The following is a 16,873-nucleotide window of genomic DNA, read 5'->3' as shown; positions in this document are numbered from 1 at the left end:
TTTTCTAGGTCATGGAAAAATGCAGGCATCTGCTGGAGCTTCTCCGTTATTTTTACCTTGATCCTAATGGCTTGGGTTACAGAGATGCAGCCTGCAGGTGATGCTGCAAGGATTGCTGTGTCCTCTGCATAGACATCTGCTTTTGGTGAGGAATCAGGACACTGAGAAATCAGGTAGCTTTGAACTGAAGCTGTGTGTCCTTGCTAGAAGACAGCAGGGCATTCCTTAGAAGGAAAGGTCTTACAAGGGAGATACAATATTGTATTACTGTGAATTTTGCAGCATCCTCTGAGATTACAGCACTCGTATCAAAAAAGGTGGAATTCAGCAGAGGCATACTGATTCAGTCCAGCTGAAAACTCTGCTATTTTTCTGCCTGTGTCTGTCATCAGGCTTCCCTTTGGAAAGCTGACAAATATATTTCCGTCTTTTTAGTTTCATTCTGTAGCATCATGGGGTAGCAGCTGGGAAGCTCTGGAATTCTTTCCTTTATCCCCAGTACCAAGGTACTTTGCTGATTTACTGCAAATCTACTTTAATGTAATTAACCTCAATTAGGTCAACTTTTTAGCTTTTTCTTTTCCAGAATTTAAGTCCAGCATCATGGCTATCCTCCTACCTGCTACGATTTATCCTTCATGGCAGGGCCCATGTAGGTTGTATAATGGACATGTAAAACCCTTAAAGTGTGAGCCACCCAAACCAGCCAAGCGTCTGGAAATCTGAATGGTGGCGGTGGTTTTCACCAAATCTGTTCTTCACTTTCCAGCTATGGTCTACTAAGCCAGGGAAGAGCCCTCGCAGGATATTGGTCTGCACATGCCTGCCTGAGCCATGAGATTTCCTTGCAGAAAGTGTCTTACTGGAAAACAGAAGGTTTTATAAGCTGGTGGAAGATAACGTAAAACTACAGCATTCTCCACGGCCCCTTTTGGGAAGAACACGAACATCGGGTGTCACTGAGTAGCAGAGTATCCACTGGTTATCCCAGAGCTTGTATATCTTCAGGGACAAACTGGCAAAAATTCCAATGCAGTGGAGCTCTGGATGCCAGCTGTGAATGTGGATAGCGTTCCTCTGCGAACCATCTCCGCATTCACAGTGCACAGGGTGCAGAATCTGTCTGTTAGCTAACGAGCTTGTGCTATTTCAGGCTTTATTAAACTCTGCTGTCCTCTGTGGATAGAGCCATTTAACAGGGTGCAAAGCGGAAGCCAAGCAGCAGCAGGAGGAAAACCCAGCTGATTTTTTACAAAAACAACTGGCTGCAGATGAGTCGGTAAATCAGTTTTAATGACTGCAGCTGAGATGTAATATAAACTGTTCACTGAGGCTTAAGTGATTTTGAACAATTAAGAAATTTGCTCAACATATTTATTAAAATAATCATTACTGGTTTTTACCATAATGGTGTAATTCCACAGTATGTGCACGAGGGCTCTTGCCAGCCTTCTGCTCCATTGCAGATGCTCTAAGTGTACACTTCCGTGCCCATTGTTAATAAAACTGACAATTAAAATAACATGGTGAAATCAGGTAGGAAAAGAATAAATCAGCAATAATGGCAGTTTTAAAAGATCTTTTCTTGAGCTGCACGGTTTAGCTTTTATTGCTATTTAGCACCAAAGGTGAGCAGTCTAGCCAGGTGTGGTATTGAAGGGAGTGACAAAAAAAATCTAATGCAAAGAGATTTTATCTTTTTTTATACCTGATTTATTTTTAGTGTGCAGCTGTGTAATGTTGTATAACAGACAGCTGACTCAAATCCTTAATTATAACACTTTCAGACATGCGAAAAACACAGTCCAGACAAGAATACATACATATGTGTATGTCCTCTTGGGCTGCTGGAAAAAAGCCTATTTTCTATCAAAGGTTTATGCAGCAGGATGATAACAAAAATAAATATTTTACAAAAGTTATAATAGTCTCTAATAGTCTCTGAAGGCACTCTCCCTACATCTAAATCTTTACCCCAGGGCACTCTTCCAAGATCCTTCAAAGATGACTTCTGTCTCCACACTTGGTGTAACAGCTTAGATCTGCCCCTCACAGGTCAATCCCATCCACTCGTTGCTTTGCTAACATCATTTCCTAATTGCAACAGTCTGCTGTTTGGCTGCAGACAGCTTTGTTGTTGTTTGATTTCTAATAACCTTTCCCTGTGAAAATACGACTTTCCGCATTGTGGCAGATGACTGGGGGCTCTCTGTGCGGCTCCCTGTCTCCGAGGCTGGATGATTCCAGATACTCGCAGGAACTTGTCTGTGCGTTTATCAGGTTGTTCATTCCGTGTTTTTCTCTACTCCCCAACAACAAACATCCTCCTCTCTGAAGCACAACAGCCTGAATTCATGCTGATGTTTTCCTGTCTGGTATAAAAATATTAGTGGAGTCAAAGGGTAGGGTTGCATTAGGGTTGTCTGCTCCATGTCTGTCCCAACTGAACCAGGAGCAGTGTTAGATGTGCCAGAGGGAGAAAGGGACCCTTTGGGCTCTATGGGGCTGTGTATGACTTTCACCTCCCAGCCCGGTTTCAAAGCTGGTCTGCAGGAAGATGAGTGCCAGCCTAGGTTATGGGTAATGGGGTAACGGCTTTACATTAAAAAGGGGTGGATTTACACTAGATATTAAGGAAGAAAGTTTTTACAATGAGGGTGGTGAACCACTGGACCAGGTTGCCCAAAGAGGTGGTAGATGCCCCATCCCTGGAAACACTCAAGATCAGGTTGGACGGGGCTCTGAGCAACCTGATGTAGTTGAAGATGTCCCTGCTCATTGCAGGGAGGTTGGACTAGATGGCCTTTAAAGGTCTCTTCCAACTGAAACTATTCTATGATTCTAGGTTCTATCCCGATTTCCCTATTTTCTGCACAATGCCGGCATCTCAGCTGTATGCCCAGGTCTTTCCCTGGGAGCTTGTTCGTAACAGGGAGAGCAGTGGCAGGGCAGCCGCTGTGTCCCTGCATGCCTGATGGAGGAGCCTGGGTTTAGCGGCTCCAGGATCTGGGGCACAACAGCCACAGGATGGCCTGGTCCACCACCACCGCACCGCCCCCCTCCCAGTGACCACTGCCCAGCGAAAGCGCTGAAGCACATGCTGAACTTCTAGCACATGAGTAGCCCTATTGAATTAAGTGCGTAATCAAGTGATTTGCTGGATCGACGACTGTATCCTTAATCCTTTTCACATATTGCTAAGCTCATTAAACTCTCTTTGATACCAAGCTGTGCAAGTTCCTTAAGAGAGGCAGAGACTACGTGCTATTTCTTTAGCTTAAATTTATCACCTCCAGCTTCCAGCGAGGGACTCCTGTGTTATAAGCCGAAGGTTGCCCTAAGGGTTTGCTCTGTAACAATGGATGGGAAAATGTTCTGTGTGCTGTATAATTTTTGATACCCTGCCCAGCACAACAACATGGGCATGCCAGAACAAATACCCACGTAACCAACCAAAATACCGAGCAGTGGATCCCGGGCCTCAGTGGAGGCACTTCATTTCCTTTCTCTTCCTCTTTTTTTCCTGACAGCCGTCCAGCTAACAAAGAAAAGAAAAAAAAAAAAAGCAAAACAATTACGCATTGCGAAGTTAGATATTTAGTTCTGTCAAAAAAACATACTTAGGTATATTTTTAGGCTTGTGCTTCAGCTCAAAACAGTGACAATTTTGGTAAAGCAATTCTCTAATGCTCTCTAAATTAGATGAGCTGGTATGTGACATTTGCATACCAACTCCTCCTGGATGCCAGAATCTATGCAGCTGTTAGAAAGATTTTCTACTGCATTTAAACTTATTACAGAAGGCTTTTTCTTTTTCCTTAAAACAGTGAAGTTATATGGCATCACAGGAGAAATCCTCCTGGCTGGAAGCTAAGTAATTGAGAGGAAAGGGAACAGGTTTCACCCATTATTCTGAAAAGGATTTAAAATTTTTTTTTTAATTATTTTTTTATTTTTAATCATGGACTCCTCAGTAATCCTGTAGGTTGGGAGGAATAGCTGGAGATCAGAGTGGGGCTCGAAGCAGAGCCAGCGCAGCTCAGGCTGCGGAGCTCTAGTCCAATGGTGAATAACAGCACAGATGGTGATTCCACAACCGGCAGAATTACTATACAATATCATCAGATTTATAAAAAATACACTAATTTGAAGCCTCCAATTTCAGATTAAAAATGCCGTATAATTTTGAAAATGTTAACTTGGCCTTACACAGCCTCACCCCCCTCCCCAGCTTTTCAGGTGCTCAGTGCTGAGCCTTCTGGTGGGAGCAGGCAGAATTGTGAGCGACTTCTGAAGCCCTGGGGCCATTGTGCGTTCACAGCCTTTCTCTCCTGTTTGATTGATCTGTCTTATTAGTATCTAGTATAAGTACCGGTCGTGTCTACCTAAATGATTCTTATCCTTACTCAGTTATTGGATCTTGTCTCCATTTCAATAATGAAAAGGTATTTTTTTTACGTATGTATGAGTCACTTGGATCCTCCTTCCAATAACGCAAACTCCTGAAGTCATACGCTTGCATCAGAAAACGATGCTTTATCTAATTTCTCAGACTCGACAGTTAGCCATGCTACTCAAAGTCTACCTGATGCAAGCACTCGTATGACAGAGCTCCAAGGAAGCTATGAAATATTTGTCTTACTCCTCTCAATGTGATCTATTTGGTACTGAAAAATGTCAGTACTTTCCTGAATTGTATAAATAGTCTTTGTGAACAAGTGTGATTAGTATGGGGCTTTTCTCAGATTTTATGCTTTCACCGAATGTGCCGAGTTATTCTAAATCACAGAGTTGCTCTAATGCTCTAAATCTCAAATGACTGTTTGCTATTTGCTTCATGTAGACAAAATGATAATACCAGGTTCTGACCCAGGGTTTGCAGAATTTGGCTTATTGGGATAGCTGATAACAGGAAAGAGCAGAAACCTGGGCTTGGGAACCTTGGCTGAAGCAGATGGCTTGCTTTGGACACAGCTGGCACATGAACGTGCCATAGCAGCATAGAAGAAAGGAGGTACTTCTAATCGTGATGTTTCTGTCAAATCTTGGTTGATTTTTTTACATCACTTTTGCACACTGACAGGTTACATACTCCTGAGATGCAGGTCTTCAAAGAGAAATACAATAATATTTCTGATTCGCACAGGAAAAACTTAACATTAAGGCAGTCATACAGGATAAACGCACTGATTTCTTTTTCCCCATTGGCTTTATTTCTAGACAATGTTTTTGAGAAAATTGCTTCAGAATGAGATTTTTAAATTATCATGGTAGAACCATGCAGAATAAAACTGCTGATTCTATCCTTGCCTGTAGGGCAAAGTGCACTGATGAATAAATCAGGAATATTGTTTAATATTACATTAAAAAGATATAAAGGTATTAATACTAATTTATACCAGGTTCAATGTAGTAAAAAATATAAAGTAAACGAAGGCAGCTTGTTTTAATGAACTTGGTACTGCAACTAATCATCATTATACGTTTGTACAGTATAATTTTTCTAAACTGTAACATACGTGTATTACAGAGTGACTTTACCTGTATTGGCTTAGAAAAAACTTGCTGCTTAATTGACGTGGTGTACTCTAAGTAAAATTCAATTCAGGCGAGCAACAGGGAGAGTAAGAGGTGGTGCTGAAGCCAGCATCTAATCCAAGCAGCACTGGTACAAAAGCTATACTAATGCCGCTGAACTTCATGGCTTTTCTCGGGATTTACATTATTCAATGTTTTATGAAAGTAACAACTACAAGATACATCTATCTAGACTAAAATTTAAGCTTGGGGCAACCACAGAGTTTAATGGAAAGTTTCACAACACCCAAAGGTTTTCGAGCAAGGCAGTTGGAACAGGATCTGGCCCCGATGCATTTGCAGAGACTCCTCGGGAGCAGAGTCTTACTCTTCCTTCCCGTCTGTGCCAGGGACCATTCCTTTGTGTCACGATAGCCTTTGGGGAACCAGGCACTCTCTCTCTCTCTCTCTCAATCAGAACAAGAAAATAATTACTATGGGCAGAAACACAAAATCACTTCCAATTCCAGTCCTGAAAAATAAAAATGTACATCTATATATAAATTATGATAATTAAAATCAGCTAACATTTATCTTCACCTTGAGAAGCCACGGTGATGTACTGTCCCTGTAGTAGCTATCTCATATTCCTGGACATGAAGACAAATGGCTAAGAAGAACCAACTACTTTGCAACAAAAATCCGTATTTGTACACAAAATAAATAATAATAGTATAGAAACAATCCCTAAGGCAAACTAGACCCCCGTGAAGTGGTTCTGTGATGAGTCCAAAGCTAAAAAAGTGGAGTTTTTGTCTCCAGAAAGTGAAGATGGATTTGTTTCCATACAGTACTCCAATACTTGTTATTTCCTGAAGTATGAGGTTTGAATCATATTTTTGGTTTGCTGAGATATTTCAAGATAGTTATATTATTACTGATAGGTTCTCAGAATAATAGTAATGTGGCTGTGTTGGTACTGCTGTCATACAAATATATCATATTATATCACATGTTATTCTATGGGATCACTCTGAAATATTTTATATAAATCACACTGAAGTTGCCTTCCTCCTGGAAATAAAGTGGTGTATTTCTATTACTGACGTATTTCTGTGCTGAGAATAAGCATCACCTCTTTGCATTGAGTTTAAAGAATAGCCTTCAATAAGAAAAAAATCTGAATTGTTCATCTGAACATGATTATTTATCAGAAATTCTGTCTAGACACAAATACAGTAGCCTTCATATAGCTGATATTGCAAGTTATAGCATCTGCAAAAGTTGAACTGGAAAATTATATAGGAGCTGAGTTAGAGTTTCGTTTTCAAATAGGGTACCTAGTATAATATCTTTCATACTCTCCATTAAATAAATATTTGACTCAAATCTTGGGTTCACTTTGATTTATACCTAAAGTAAACAAAACGTGCACCAAAATGGTGACTGCACTGTTGAGAAGCTATTTTTCAGTCTCGATCGAGGGAAGATAATTCTGGTCTTAGAATATGGGTATACGTATTCATATGTATTCTAATTTATTTTTGCAGCTTGAATATCCTCACCGCCTTTTGTCTTCCGCTCAAATAATCTCTGAAAAATGTATTGTGCTACTGCCCTGTACACTTGGTATGAATCCAAATTTGGCTTTAATCTAGATTTTTACATCATTGTGATTTCTGTGTACATGGGATAACCTTGGATGCAAAATGAAAGTGGACTCCACAAACTGACTCTGACTGTCTTTTACTCAAAATTTTACAAATGCTTTGCACATTGAAAAACTAACCTTTAATCATTTTTCATTTAGGAATATATGGACTCAAACAAATACATAGAGCATTTAGTGACTCAGCTGGAAGAACAACGCTGGAATTTATGGAGGCAAGTATTATTCACATACATATTTATTTATGTTGCTATTTTGGAAAAAATACTGCACTCCATAGTTTTCATTCTTGAGTTCAAATAAATGATTGGGTATTTAGTTTCTCCACTTTTTAATGCTTTGCAGACTAGCAAATCTTACCTAAGTGAAATAAGTACGGATCACACATGAGTTGAATCTTGCCTTTGCTAATCAGGGCAGTCACACACATGCATGGGGTTCCTCATGTTTCATTTTCTAAGCAGCGGGTGTTAACTCTACTTCAGATTCTTTTAATTGGACTGAATTTAAGAAATGGTCTTATATTCTTGAGTATAGGTGTTTTCACTGCATGGCGTACAAACTGTCAGCATGAGGAACTGAGAGTTGTGAAAGTAAAATAAACATGGGTGTAAAATTTTGCACTACTCTTGATTGTCCAGATTTTCTATTTCTTCTCTGTTCACGTTGCTCAGTGCAGGCTGCCCAGACTTAACTCTGGCTTAAGCAAAGCCGTGATTTCCACATGCTGGTGGGCAGCTAGTGGGTGTTTCTACTCTGCCGTACAGCACGTGTGATAACTGCATGGGCACTTTGAAGATCTCCTCAAACTCTGCGTCCCTCTGGTAAGATGGCTATAGGACCTTGCAAACCTCCATGCTTTGGTCTGATCTAGGAAATGTCGTCTACTCGCAGGGGGAGGTCGTCAGCTCTCACAAAAAGGTGCTCACCTCATTCCAGACATAGTTTCCTCTTTGCAACAGCAATTTTATTACATCGTGTACTTCAGTGGCTTTGCTGCTGGGTGGCTGCTGATGCCTTCGTTAGGTAGGACGAGAGGTTGTGCATTGTTTGCATCCTTCCAAAATTGATCAAGCGTCATTCATAACAGTGACGTCATGGCAATAATGTCTCGATCTATAGATTCTTTATTGTATTTCAGCAGTACTGTTCTCTAGCTGTTGTCTCAGGGCTGTTCTGGTATGACATGGTAAAAATAGCAAAGAAATTACCTACTCTTCAGAAACCTCAGAAGTCTCACACCCTTAATGAGTTAATTATCTCTTGATCATTTTAAAATTAATTCTTCCAGACTTTTCATTTGTATAGAATTGTTGTTATCACAGCTGGTTTAAACAGATCTGGATGACAGCGCTTTGCAGTATTTGCTTTTACTTTGTATTTTCTTAAGTATTTAGTATCTATTTATTAACTACTCACCACCTCATATTTTTATAGCTACAAGCTAAATTCCTGTCTGGAATAACTATTAATAGAGAGGAAATGGAATAATACCAGTGATGAGACTCATTCAACCTTCACAGCCATATATTTTTTTAAATGCAATATTTAACTTTTTTTTTCTGAAGGCGTATGAGCGGCGACAATCTTTATTAATGCATAGTCAAATATAAAATAGTCTTCAGGGAATAACTTAATCTTCATAGATTAAAACCTATTTCACCCTAGTTCTGATCAAGGAAGAAATAACGATCCGTGTGATTTTTCAGTTGAATGCCTCTCATGTACAAAAAAAAGTAGCTTTGCACATGGCAGTAGGAGTTGGTATGCAGCTCACACACTTCCTGGCCTATAGGATATAAAGTAGTATTATAGTATTTACAGCGTACAGCAGTTGTGATATGGACTTAGTCTTACAGGCAAAACTCAGAAAGTCTGTGTAAAATTCCTGCTTTCCTTTAAAAGTGGCCACAAAAAATAGAAGTTTACGTTTAAGATTACAGAATTCAGGAGATTATTTTTGTGAGAATGAAGGTGATAACTTTATATGTGGATGACACTACTATGGTTAAATATAAACGAATAATAAAAAATTAAAAGATCAAAAAGTCTTTGAAAAGTAGCAGGGGTTGATATGAACAGACATTCAGATGCGTTCTGAAAATCCAGTGGTTTTTGAAAACTGAAGACAGTAATTTCTTTTTAATATTAATTTATTTTTAATATCATTTTTATGGGGCATTGGTATAAAAAGTTAAGACTTACAATAAGCACTACAAGATAAACCCTTCTGGTTTTGCCGGTCTTCTTTGAACACTTTATTTCTCTCTTTTAAATCTCTAAAATGTTTGATGGTGAGGATTATGCTAATAGCTCGCCCTACGCAGGGGCCGTACTAGGCTGCCTACAGCCAGACAGATGTCCTAATAAATCAGCATAGCCCTCTTCTCAGACTTCATTATGCTCTTGATTTGTGACTACCATGATTTTAACCCAGTGGGTCACTGGGCGCTGAACCTGACATTGACCGATAACCCCTACTTTACTCCAGGCGAGCTAATAAAACAGACAGACACAAATTCTGACCATTTAGCTCCTTCAGCATTACTTACAGCCCGGCCAGATTTATAGCGGCCAGGCTAAGACAGAGGAGACTAAAGCCGATGTCATGGTGCGCATATCAATTTTACATTTCCTTTACATTTCCACACGTACAATGGGACCCTAAAAGACATGTGGGGGCAAAAATTTCTTTTCATTTTAGAGGACGACTGTTTATACACGGCATTAGCATCTGCTGTGGAACATTTATTGCTGTAATTGCCGTCCCAGGAGAACTGACTATGGTCAGGTCACGTTTTATAGCTTTCTACTAAAATAGACCTCTAGCCCAGCTTCAGATGTTCTGTTCTTTAAAACCTTTACAACAACGAGTGAAGGTACCTCACTACTATGTGGAAATGCAGACTTTTTTTAACACAGCTTTTCTTACACTGAACATTCTATAATAATTATTTTCACATGAAGAATGATGAAAATGAGAGCATATTTGGCTTGTCAGTGGTTCTCCCATTTCTCAAGTTTGAACAAAATGAATTTATCCAACATGAGACAAATTTGACCCCCGTTGATGCAAATCACCAACATTTATCACTGGAGGTGATGTCCAATAGTGATTGCACATCTCCCTGTATCAGCTTGAACCAGAACACTGGATTATTTTAGATTTCTCTGCTCTACCCTGTCTGGAAAGAGATTTAAATAGGATAGAGTTTAGTCAGGGGTAGGGGATTCCCCTGCAGTGGTTTTTCTCACATAGTCTATTAATACTCTAATTCAGCTAATGTCTATTACTATGTATAATTTTTATGGCAGAATCACATGGACAATCAACATGAAAAGCAGAAATTTGCTCCTGCAGTCTTTGCTAATTGACCTTGACAGTAGATGATAATTTTTAAGTCTGGACACATGGATCAGTGAGAGCAATTACTAGTTCCCTTAACAGCAGAAAGAATTCGTATTTCAGCATAGGATGCTTGCCTGAATATGGAAGGGTCAGACTCTGTTCTTAAGACCTTTCAAAGGAATTTTATTATCAGTGCTGCTGGAACCAGTAGTCTGTCATGGTAACAGCACGAGGATATCCTGCATGTCACACATGACAATCATAAAATGAATGTAGGATCAACAGCACCTAATTACCGTATTACAGTAATGAAAGACACAGAGGGGGAGGGCCACAAATGTGCATGAGGACTGCATGGCATTTCTCCAACGCTGTATTTTCAAAACAGAGTTTGTTAAATAGATTTGCTATACTTTTCATGACCAGCATTAGCATCCTTCTATGCTCCTGGGTTTAATGCTTGTATACTAAAGAGGTGCCAAGCATTAAACAGGTTGCTTCTGCTGTAATCATAAACTTCCACTGGGAGACCATAATTGCTAACAAGCAAAAGAGCTCTGCAAGAATTCTTAATGGTGAGCACAGATTAAAATAACAACTGTGATTAGCTTTAAACTGCTTGACTAGAAAAGGACTAATCTTAGTGGAATAAGTTGCACGGCAAACAAATGAAAAACCCTATGTATGATATTACAGTAAAGAAGGCTGTGAAAAAAACCAAATGCCACCCCAGCTACATAAGGTCATGCTCTGCACAAGTATCTTTTTCTTGTCAGGAGCTTAGTAACTTGGCCCGAGCGGAATTAAGGTCAAAGCAAGCCAGGTCCTGGGGCTGACACCCCGTTTTAACCCTTTCTGGAAGTTTCTGATAACAAACATTGCCTCTGGTCTATGATGTGAACATGAGTTCTAGACTGTATTTGGAATGAGTTATCTTCCAAAATCGTTGTTGTACCCCATGATCAGCAGGCAGAGATTGGTTTGGTTCGGTTTGGTTTGGTTTGGTTTGACTTGGTTGGTTGGTTTGGTTTGTAAGAGCACGAGGCTTCCTTCTTCTTTGCTTCTCGATCCACCTGTCTGGCCACACCATCTTGGCAATGGATAAAGCCAGGACAAAGGTGTTTTGTGCTATTAGCCACTAACACCTGCCTCATCTCTTTCACATTTTTTTGTTTTGCTGTGTTCTTTTGGGGGTGGTGGTTTTTGGAGGTAGTTTTTGCTACATCTCTACACCACTGCTGGATACAGAAGTGGATATATATAATAAATCTGTAAAATCCATGAAAGCACTGATGTATTCCTTCCAGTTTCCTTAGTGTTTGGAGGCGAGGCTGGCTGAAGCAAGGCAGAACCCAGCCTGGCAATTAGGAGTCAGTCAGTCACCACAGGTACTCAGATGTTGCCAACTAACATTATAACATCACACGTGCCTCTCTAAAGCTGAGGCGTTGGATTTGTGACTTTATGCGTGAATAAATTAACACAAAAATGTAGATAAAAACCATATAAGGCTACCAAGTTGTATAACAGTTCACAATACTGCTTCAGATATGCATTTCTACCAGGGATTAGTATTTGAATATGCGCATTAGGATACCAATTAAAAATGTATCTGATTTTTGGCCAAATGTGCTTTTCTTTAGCTGAGTGTAAATTTGGATGGTTCAGTGAGCAGTGCAGATGTAGTTACAGGCCACAAAAAGCACCGCCATTGTATTATCTGTGAATGGAAACCCCTCGCTTCCTTTGACTCCCCGGCACAATGCCCCTCTCCCACCACACTTGTTAAAGATACCTTTTCACGACTGAGCTGGATGAGAGTAACGTGAATACGAGTATATAGGAAAGCAAGTGTATTACTGTTTGCCTTATAAATCATATTTTTTAATAGGATCACAGAAAAGTAAGACAGAATAGGTTAAAGGTTCCAAATGAACCCTAGATATGACATCAGTCCACTATAAATACTAAACTGGTAACTAAGGGAAAAGACTGGATGGCCGCTAGAACACTTGTTGCAGTAAAGAAGTGCCTATTTCCGTATAATTTATCTCAATGTTCAAGACTCATCACTGTCTTTTAAAGAAATAGAAAGTAAAATAGACATCTTACAAAAGTTTACAGCTGTTCAAAATTTATTGGTTCCACCAATCATATAAAATAACTGACCTCAACTGATTAAAGTTGATTGATAGCCATTTTATGTGCAACTCTTTACCTGATCAATAACTAAATCTCTTTCAACAATGAGTCATTTTAACTCTGACTGGGCATATTTCTGTGCAGTATTTACTAAGATGACTTAAAATTAAGCTCAATTTTATGCGCTGTGGTATACGAGAAATATGATCTGGGATGGTTTTTGAATTATACATTCATAGTAACAAGTATTAATTTTAAAGAATATGACTCTCAGCCTGTTTCCTTTAATTGGAGAAAACTCCCATTAACACTGGGCATCAGCGCTGCGTGAGTCAGGAGTGAAGTGTCAAGCCTCAGTTACTGAAGTCATTACATAAAGGATTTGGAACCATCTGAATATAAAGTTATTTTGAAACAAGCAAATATCTCCATGTCTATGCTAAACTACGCAGATATCAAAACTGCAGACAAAAGATGAAAAAGCGCTCTTCAAAAAGTAACTTCATCTGGTCATATTTATAAAATTAAATAAATTAACCAATTTAAATTTAAAAATGTTAATAACATTAATTAGGGATTGGGGTATTTTTGCACAGATGTGTGCTTGTCATAATAGCGAGACTGCCAGAGCCACGAATTGATTTGTTTCTCTTAAATTAAAAAATAGAAAGCCTTGAGCAAAATATATTCTTCAGATATATTTGGTAGAATAAGGATCACAAATGTTCCCTACCAAGTTGAAAGGAAAAAAAAACTCCAGCAGGGAAGTATATGGAAGGTCTATTTGACATATGGATGTTTGTTAAAAGCAAAATGCATGAACAGCCCAGAGTAAATTAGATCCTCATTTGTATGCTGGGAAATGAAATGTATAATCTTGGCATGGGTCTCTGTTTGGTTTGGATTTTTTATAAGAACAAACTCTTCTGTGTATGCAGATACGCATACTACCTTAGTGGCTACTTAGGGTTAGGAAAAAAAAAATGCTTTGAGCTGATTTTATCTGAAGGGAAGTGTGTACGGCAGGATTTTTGTATGTGTCTCCTGAGTGCAGACATGGGCTCAGGTAGCCGGCACCGGGCACAACCACTGCGGCGCCGCATGGGGGAAACACAGGCCTTTCCCAAAGCACAGGCCGCATGGGGAGACATCAGACCCCCCACTCATCCGAAATGATACCTCAGTTTTCAGATGCAAAACCAAATAACGGGTCGAAGTAACAATTTACAAGAAGCGCATATGCAATTATCGGTTGTTGTTGCTCACAGATCATCTAGTCCTTTTTAAAAAATCAAACATTTCCAAAGGGAAACTTCTCTGCAGTCTCTTTTTGTTATTTGGGGTTGAATTTAGTCTTCCACTAATGTCTAGGCACAGCCACGCTTATTCACGTTGAATCATATTTCACTCCTCAGATAATTCCAATGATTTTATTGGAATTATTCACAGAGCAAAGAATAATTCCTATGAGTAACAGTGACATTGCCCTCAAGTCTTCTCTAAGACTGAAAAACCCTATCTTTACTCGGAGCCTCTGTTTCCTATTTGGGAGAGGAAAACCCGTGGATTTACATCAAGGCAACAAACGAGAATTTGGGCTCTTATAAAAACAGGATGTCAAAATGTGTTATAGAAATAAGTAGTGCACAGGCGCAGGTTGTGAGGCAGGGGTTTAGATGGGATGGTGGGTTTGAGGAAGAAGAAGTGGAGAATGTATGAATTTGTTATTTTTAAAGGAATGGTACGTCACTGATGTGTTTCACTAATAAAGCCTACAAACAGGGCAGTGCTGATGGCAGACGTAGAAGAGGCCGGTGAGAAAATGTACATGAAGTCATGGGAGTCAGGTTAGCGCCTTTCCCTGTAAATCAGTTTCACTCATGAAAGAGAATTTAAATAATCAAGCGTAGCATTTCTATTTCATTCTGTAATGCTCAACCATTTTTATTTTTTCTAAATTACATTAAAACAAGACTTTAAGACCCCAAGTGAGAACAGGGCTTCATTGTTCCAGTTTATACACAACGTGAGAAATTGTTTTCATCTCCTCAGCCCCAAAGATGAAACCAGAAATAACATAATTCCCCTTTTACAGAGAAAAATAAATTCGTGAATATTCTAAGTAATGGAGCTTATCCAAGAGATCTGTGTCTAAGCCAGAGTTCTTCTGTGTTCCACTTCAGTGTATCAATAATAAGGTTGTACGTCTCATGTCACAGCACTGTGTGTTATCAGCCTGCTCACTCCTATCTGGGGGATGAAGTTCCCACATCACTGCTTGAATCTTTAAAAGGTTTTACAGCTTAAAGCAGGCTCGGTGACAATCTTATTCCACGCTCCGTGATGGAGAAGCACTTTCTTGTGTCTATGGTTCATGGCGTGATGAGGCGTGGAAAAAGAGAGCTGTCTTTGGAAGTGCCCCCTCCAACTCCTGTCCTTGGCCCTTGGCCCTCCGCAGTATAAAGTCCATGTAAATGATCTCTGTCAGGAGATGGGTATTGTCAAGGGGAGGAGAGAAGGGCTCTACCCTCTTCTCATGAAACAGTTTATTTTAAAGTATATTGATGTTGATCTGCTGGTGCAAATATTTTTAATATAGAGAAAACCACGGATGTAGATAGCTGTGACATCACCTCTTCCTGCTATTTAATGTCAAGTGTGCGCTGATCCATCACTGTCATCTTCCCGCTTTCGCCCGTGACACTCATCGGGGCTCTCCAGGCTTTGGGTGCACTTGGCAGCTAAAGCTCCAGATGTACAGGAGTCTAGTTCTGCAGAAGTTTAGATCTGCAGCTAGCCTTTGTCTAGCTAGCAGGATACCTAGCGTAGCTAGCAGGAGCCTCACCTGGTCTCCTGTTTCTCTAGCAGTGACTGTAATCAGCTCTCTGGAAGAGCTTGGGGAGGTAATCCACAGCTTTCTGAAAGTTTCCTTTAATTCTGTAGGATTTGGCTGGTTTCCTGTTTAGACACGTTGCAGGAGATGCAGGGTGCGCTTCCTATCAATTCTGCCTGCTGCATGAAATGCTTTTTTATGTTAACAGATTATATTTTCCATTGCTTTATTCATTAATGAAAGGACATAATTATGTCTATAGCAACCCATATTCTGGGATAAGGCCCATTTGCACGTTATTTTTTTTTAATCAGGAGTAAATTCCAACATATTCTGCTGTAGGGAAAATATCATGCATTTACAGCAAAAACCTGTATAAACATTATTGTAATGGGTTCCACTAGGGACCAGGTTTCAAATATAAGGCAGCATTCATCAGTTATTAAAGACCTGAGCGTATTTTTTTCCTACTTAAATCAGCATAGCTCAGAATTTGCAAACTCTTGCTTATGTAGATATTCCCCATAGATTTAAAAAAATGAATAAAAGCTTGCAAAATACAGAGCTCTTAGTTTTATTACCACCTGATTAGTCAAGCAGAGTCTAGAAAGTGTAACTTAAATTAGCAAAAAATAGAAAAACTAGATTAATCTCCAGCAAATGCTTAGCAGCAAGGAGACACCAGCTTTTGCAGGGTATTTAGTTTGCTGTAGTTTATGCAGCACCTTTACAGAGAGCAGAGGGATAAGCCCATCTCCTTCCACGTGGTGCCAGAACAGGCACACGCTTGTATTGCCCAGTACTTGAGGAGGTCTGATGCTAGTTTGATGCTACCTCTCAAATTCTTCCCAGTTCAGTTCTGGATGCTGCCGTAATAAATCCAATATTCATTTTCATACAGCAGATTCTTAGTCCTCTGCCAGGCAAGTCGAGAGCCTCTTAAGCCCTTTTGAGAGAAACAAGTATGTATCGCGTGGTTCCTCTAAGGCTTCCTGTATTTTTATGGTCTTACACTCTTCCTGGTAGGGGAAGAGAGATCAAATGCAAAGGAAGTACCTATCTTCCTGCAGAGCCCTGGAGAGATTGGTCCAGAAACACAGATCAAAAGCTGTAAGCACTCTCCATCCCTCTTCTCCTTGTCTCTAATAACACTGTTATAAATGCTTGAAAAAATGGCCAGCTGCTGTCCTTCTCCCACTGATGGGAATGTCAAGATTTCCTTTCGCTTCTGTTCTGCAATGTGGAAATGTGCAAATGGCAGCGCCTGGCCCTTTCTTCAGCCAATTCAAAAGATACTCAGAATTCCCATGAAGGATCTGAATTCTAAATTTCCATTGAGATCAAGAGAAAACTTTGATAGTCT

General features: G+C 39.7%; 1 protein-coding gene across 1 annotated transcript in view; it reads left to right on the top strand.

Annotated features, from left to right (window-relative positions):
- NCKAP5 (NCK associated protein 5) overlaps positions 1-16,873 on the top strand; it is a 371,509-nt gene that overhangs the window by 100,691 nt on the left and 253,945 nt on the right. Inside the window, exon 2 of the mRNA XM_074594107.1 lies at positions 7,328-7,401. Coding sequence (XP_074450208.1) covers positions 7,328-7,401 — 74 coding nt within the window. The remainder of the gene's footprint in view (positions 1-7,327; positions 7,402-16,873) is intronic.

The sequence above is a fragment of the Larus michahellis genome, chromosome 7 (genome assembly GCF_964199755.1).
Source record: "Larus michahellis chromosome 7, bLarMic1.1, whole genome shotgun sequence".
Lineage (NCBI taxonomy): Eukaryota > Metazoa > Chordata > Aves > Charadriiformes > Laridae > Larus > Larus michahellis.
This window is presented reverse-complemented; position numbering and strand designations above follow the sequence as displayed.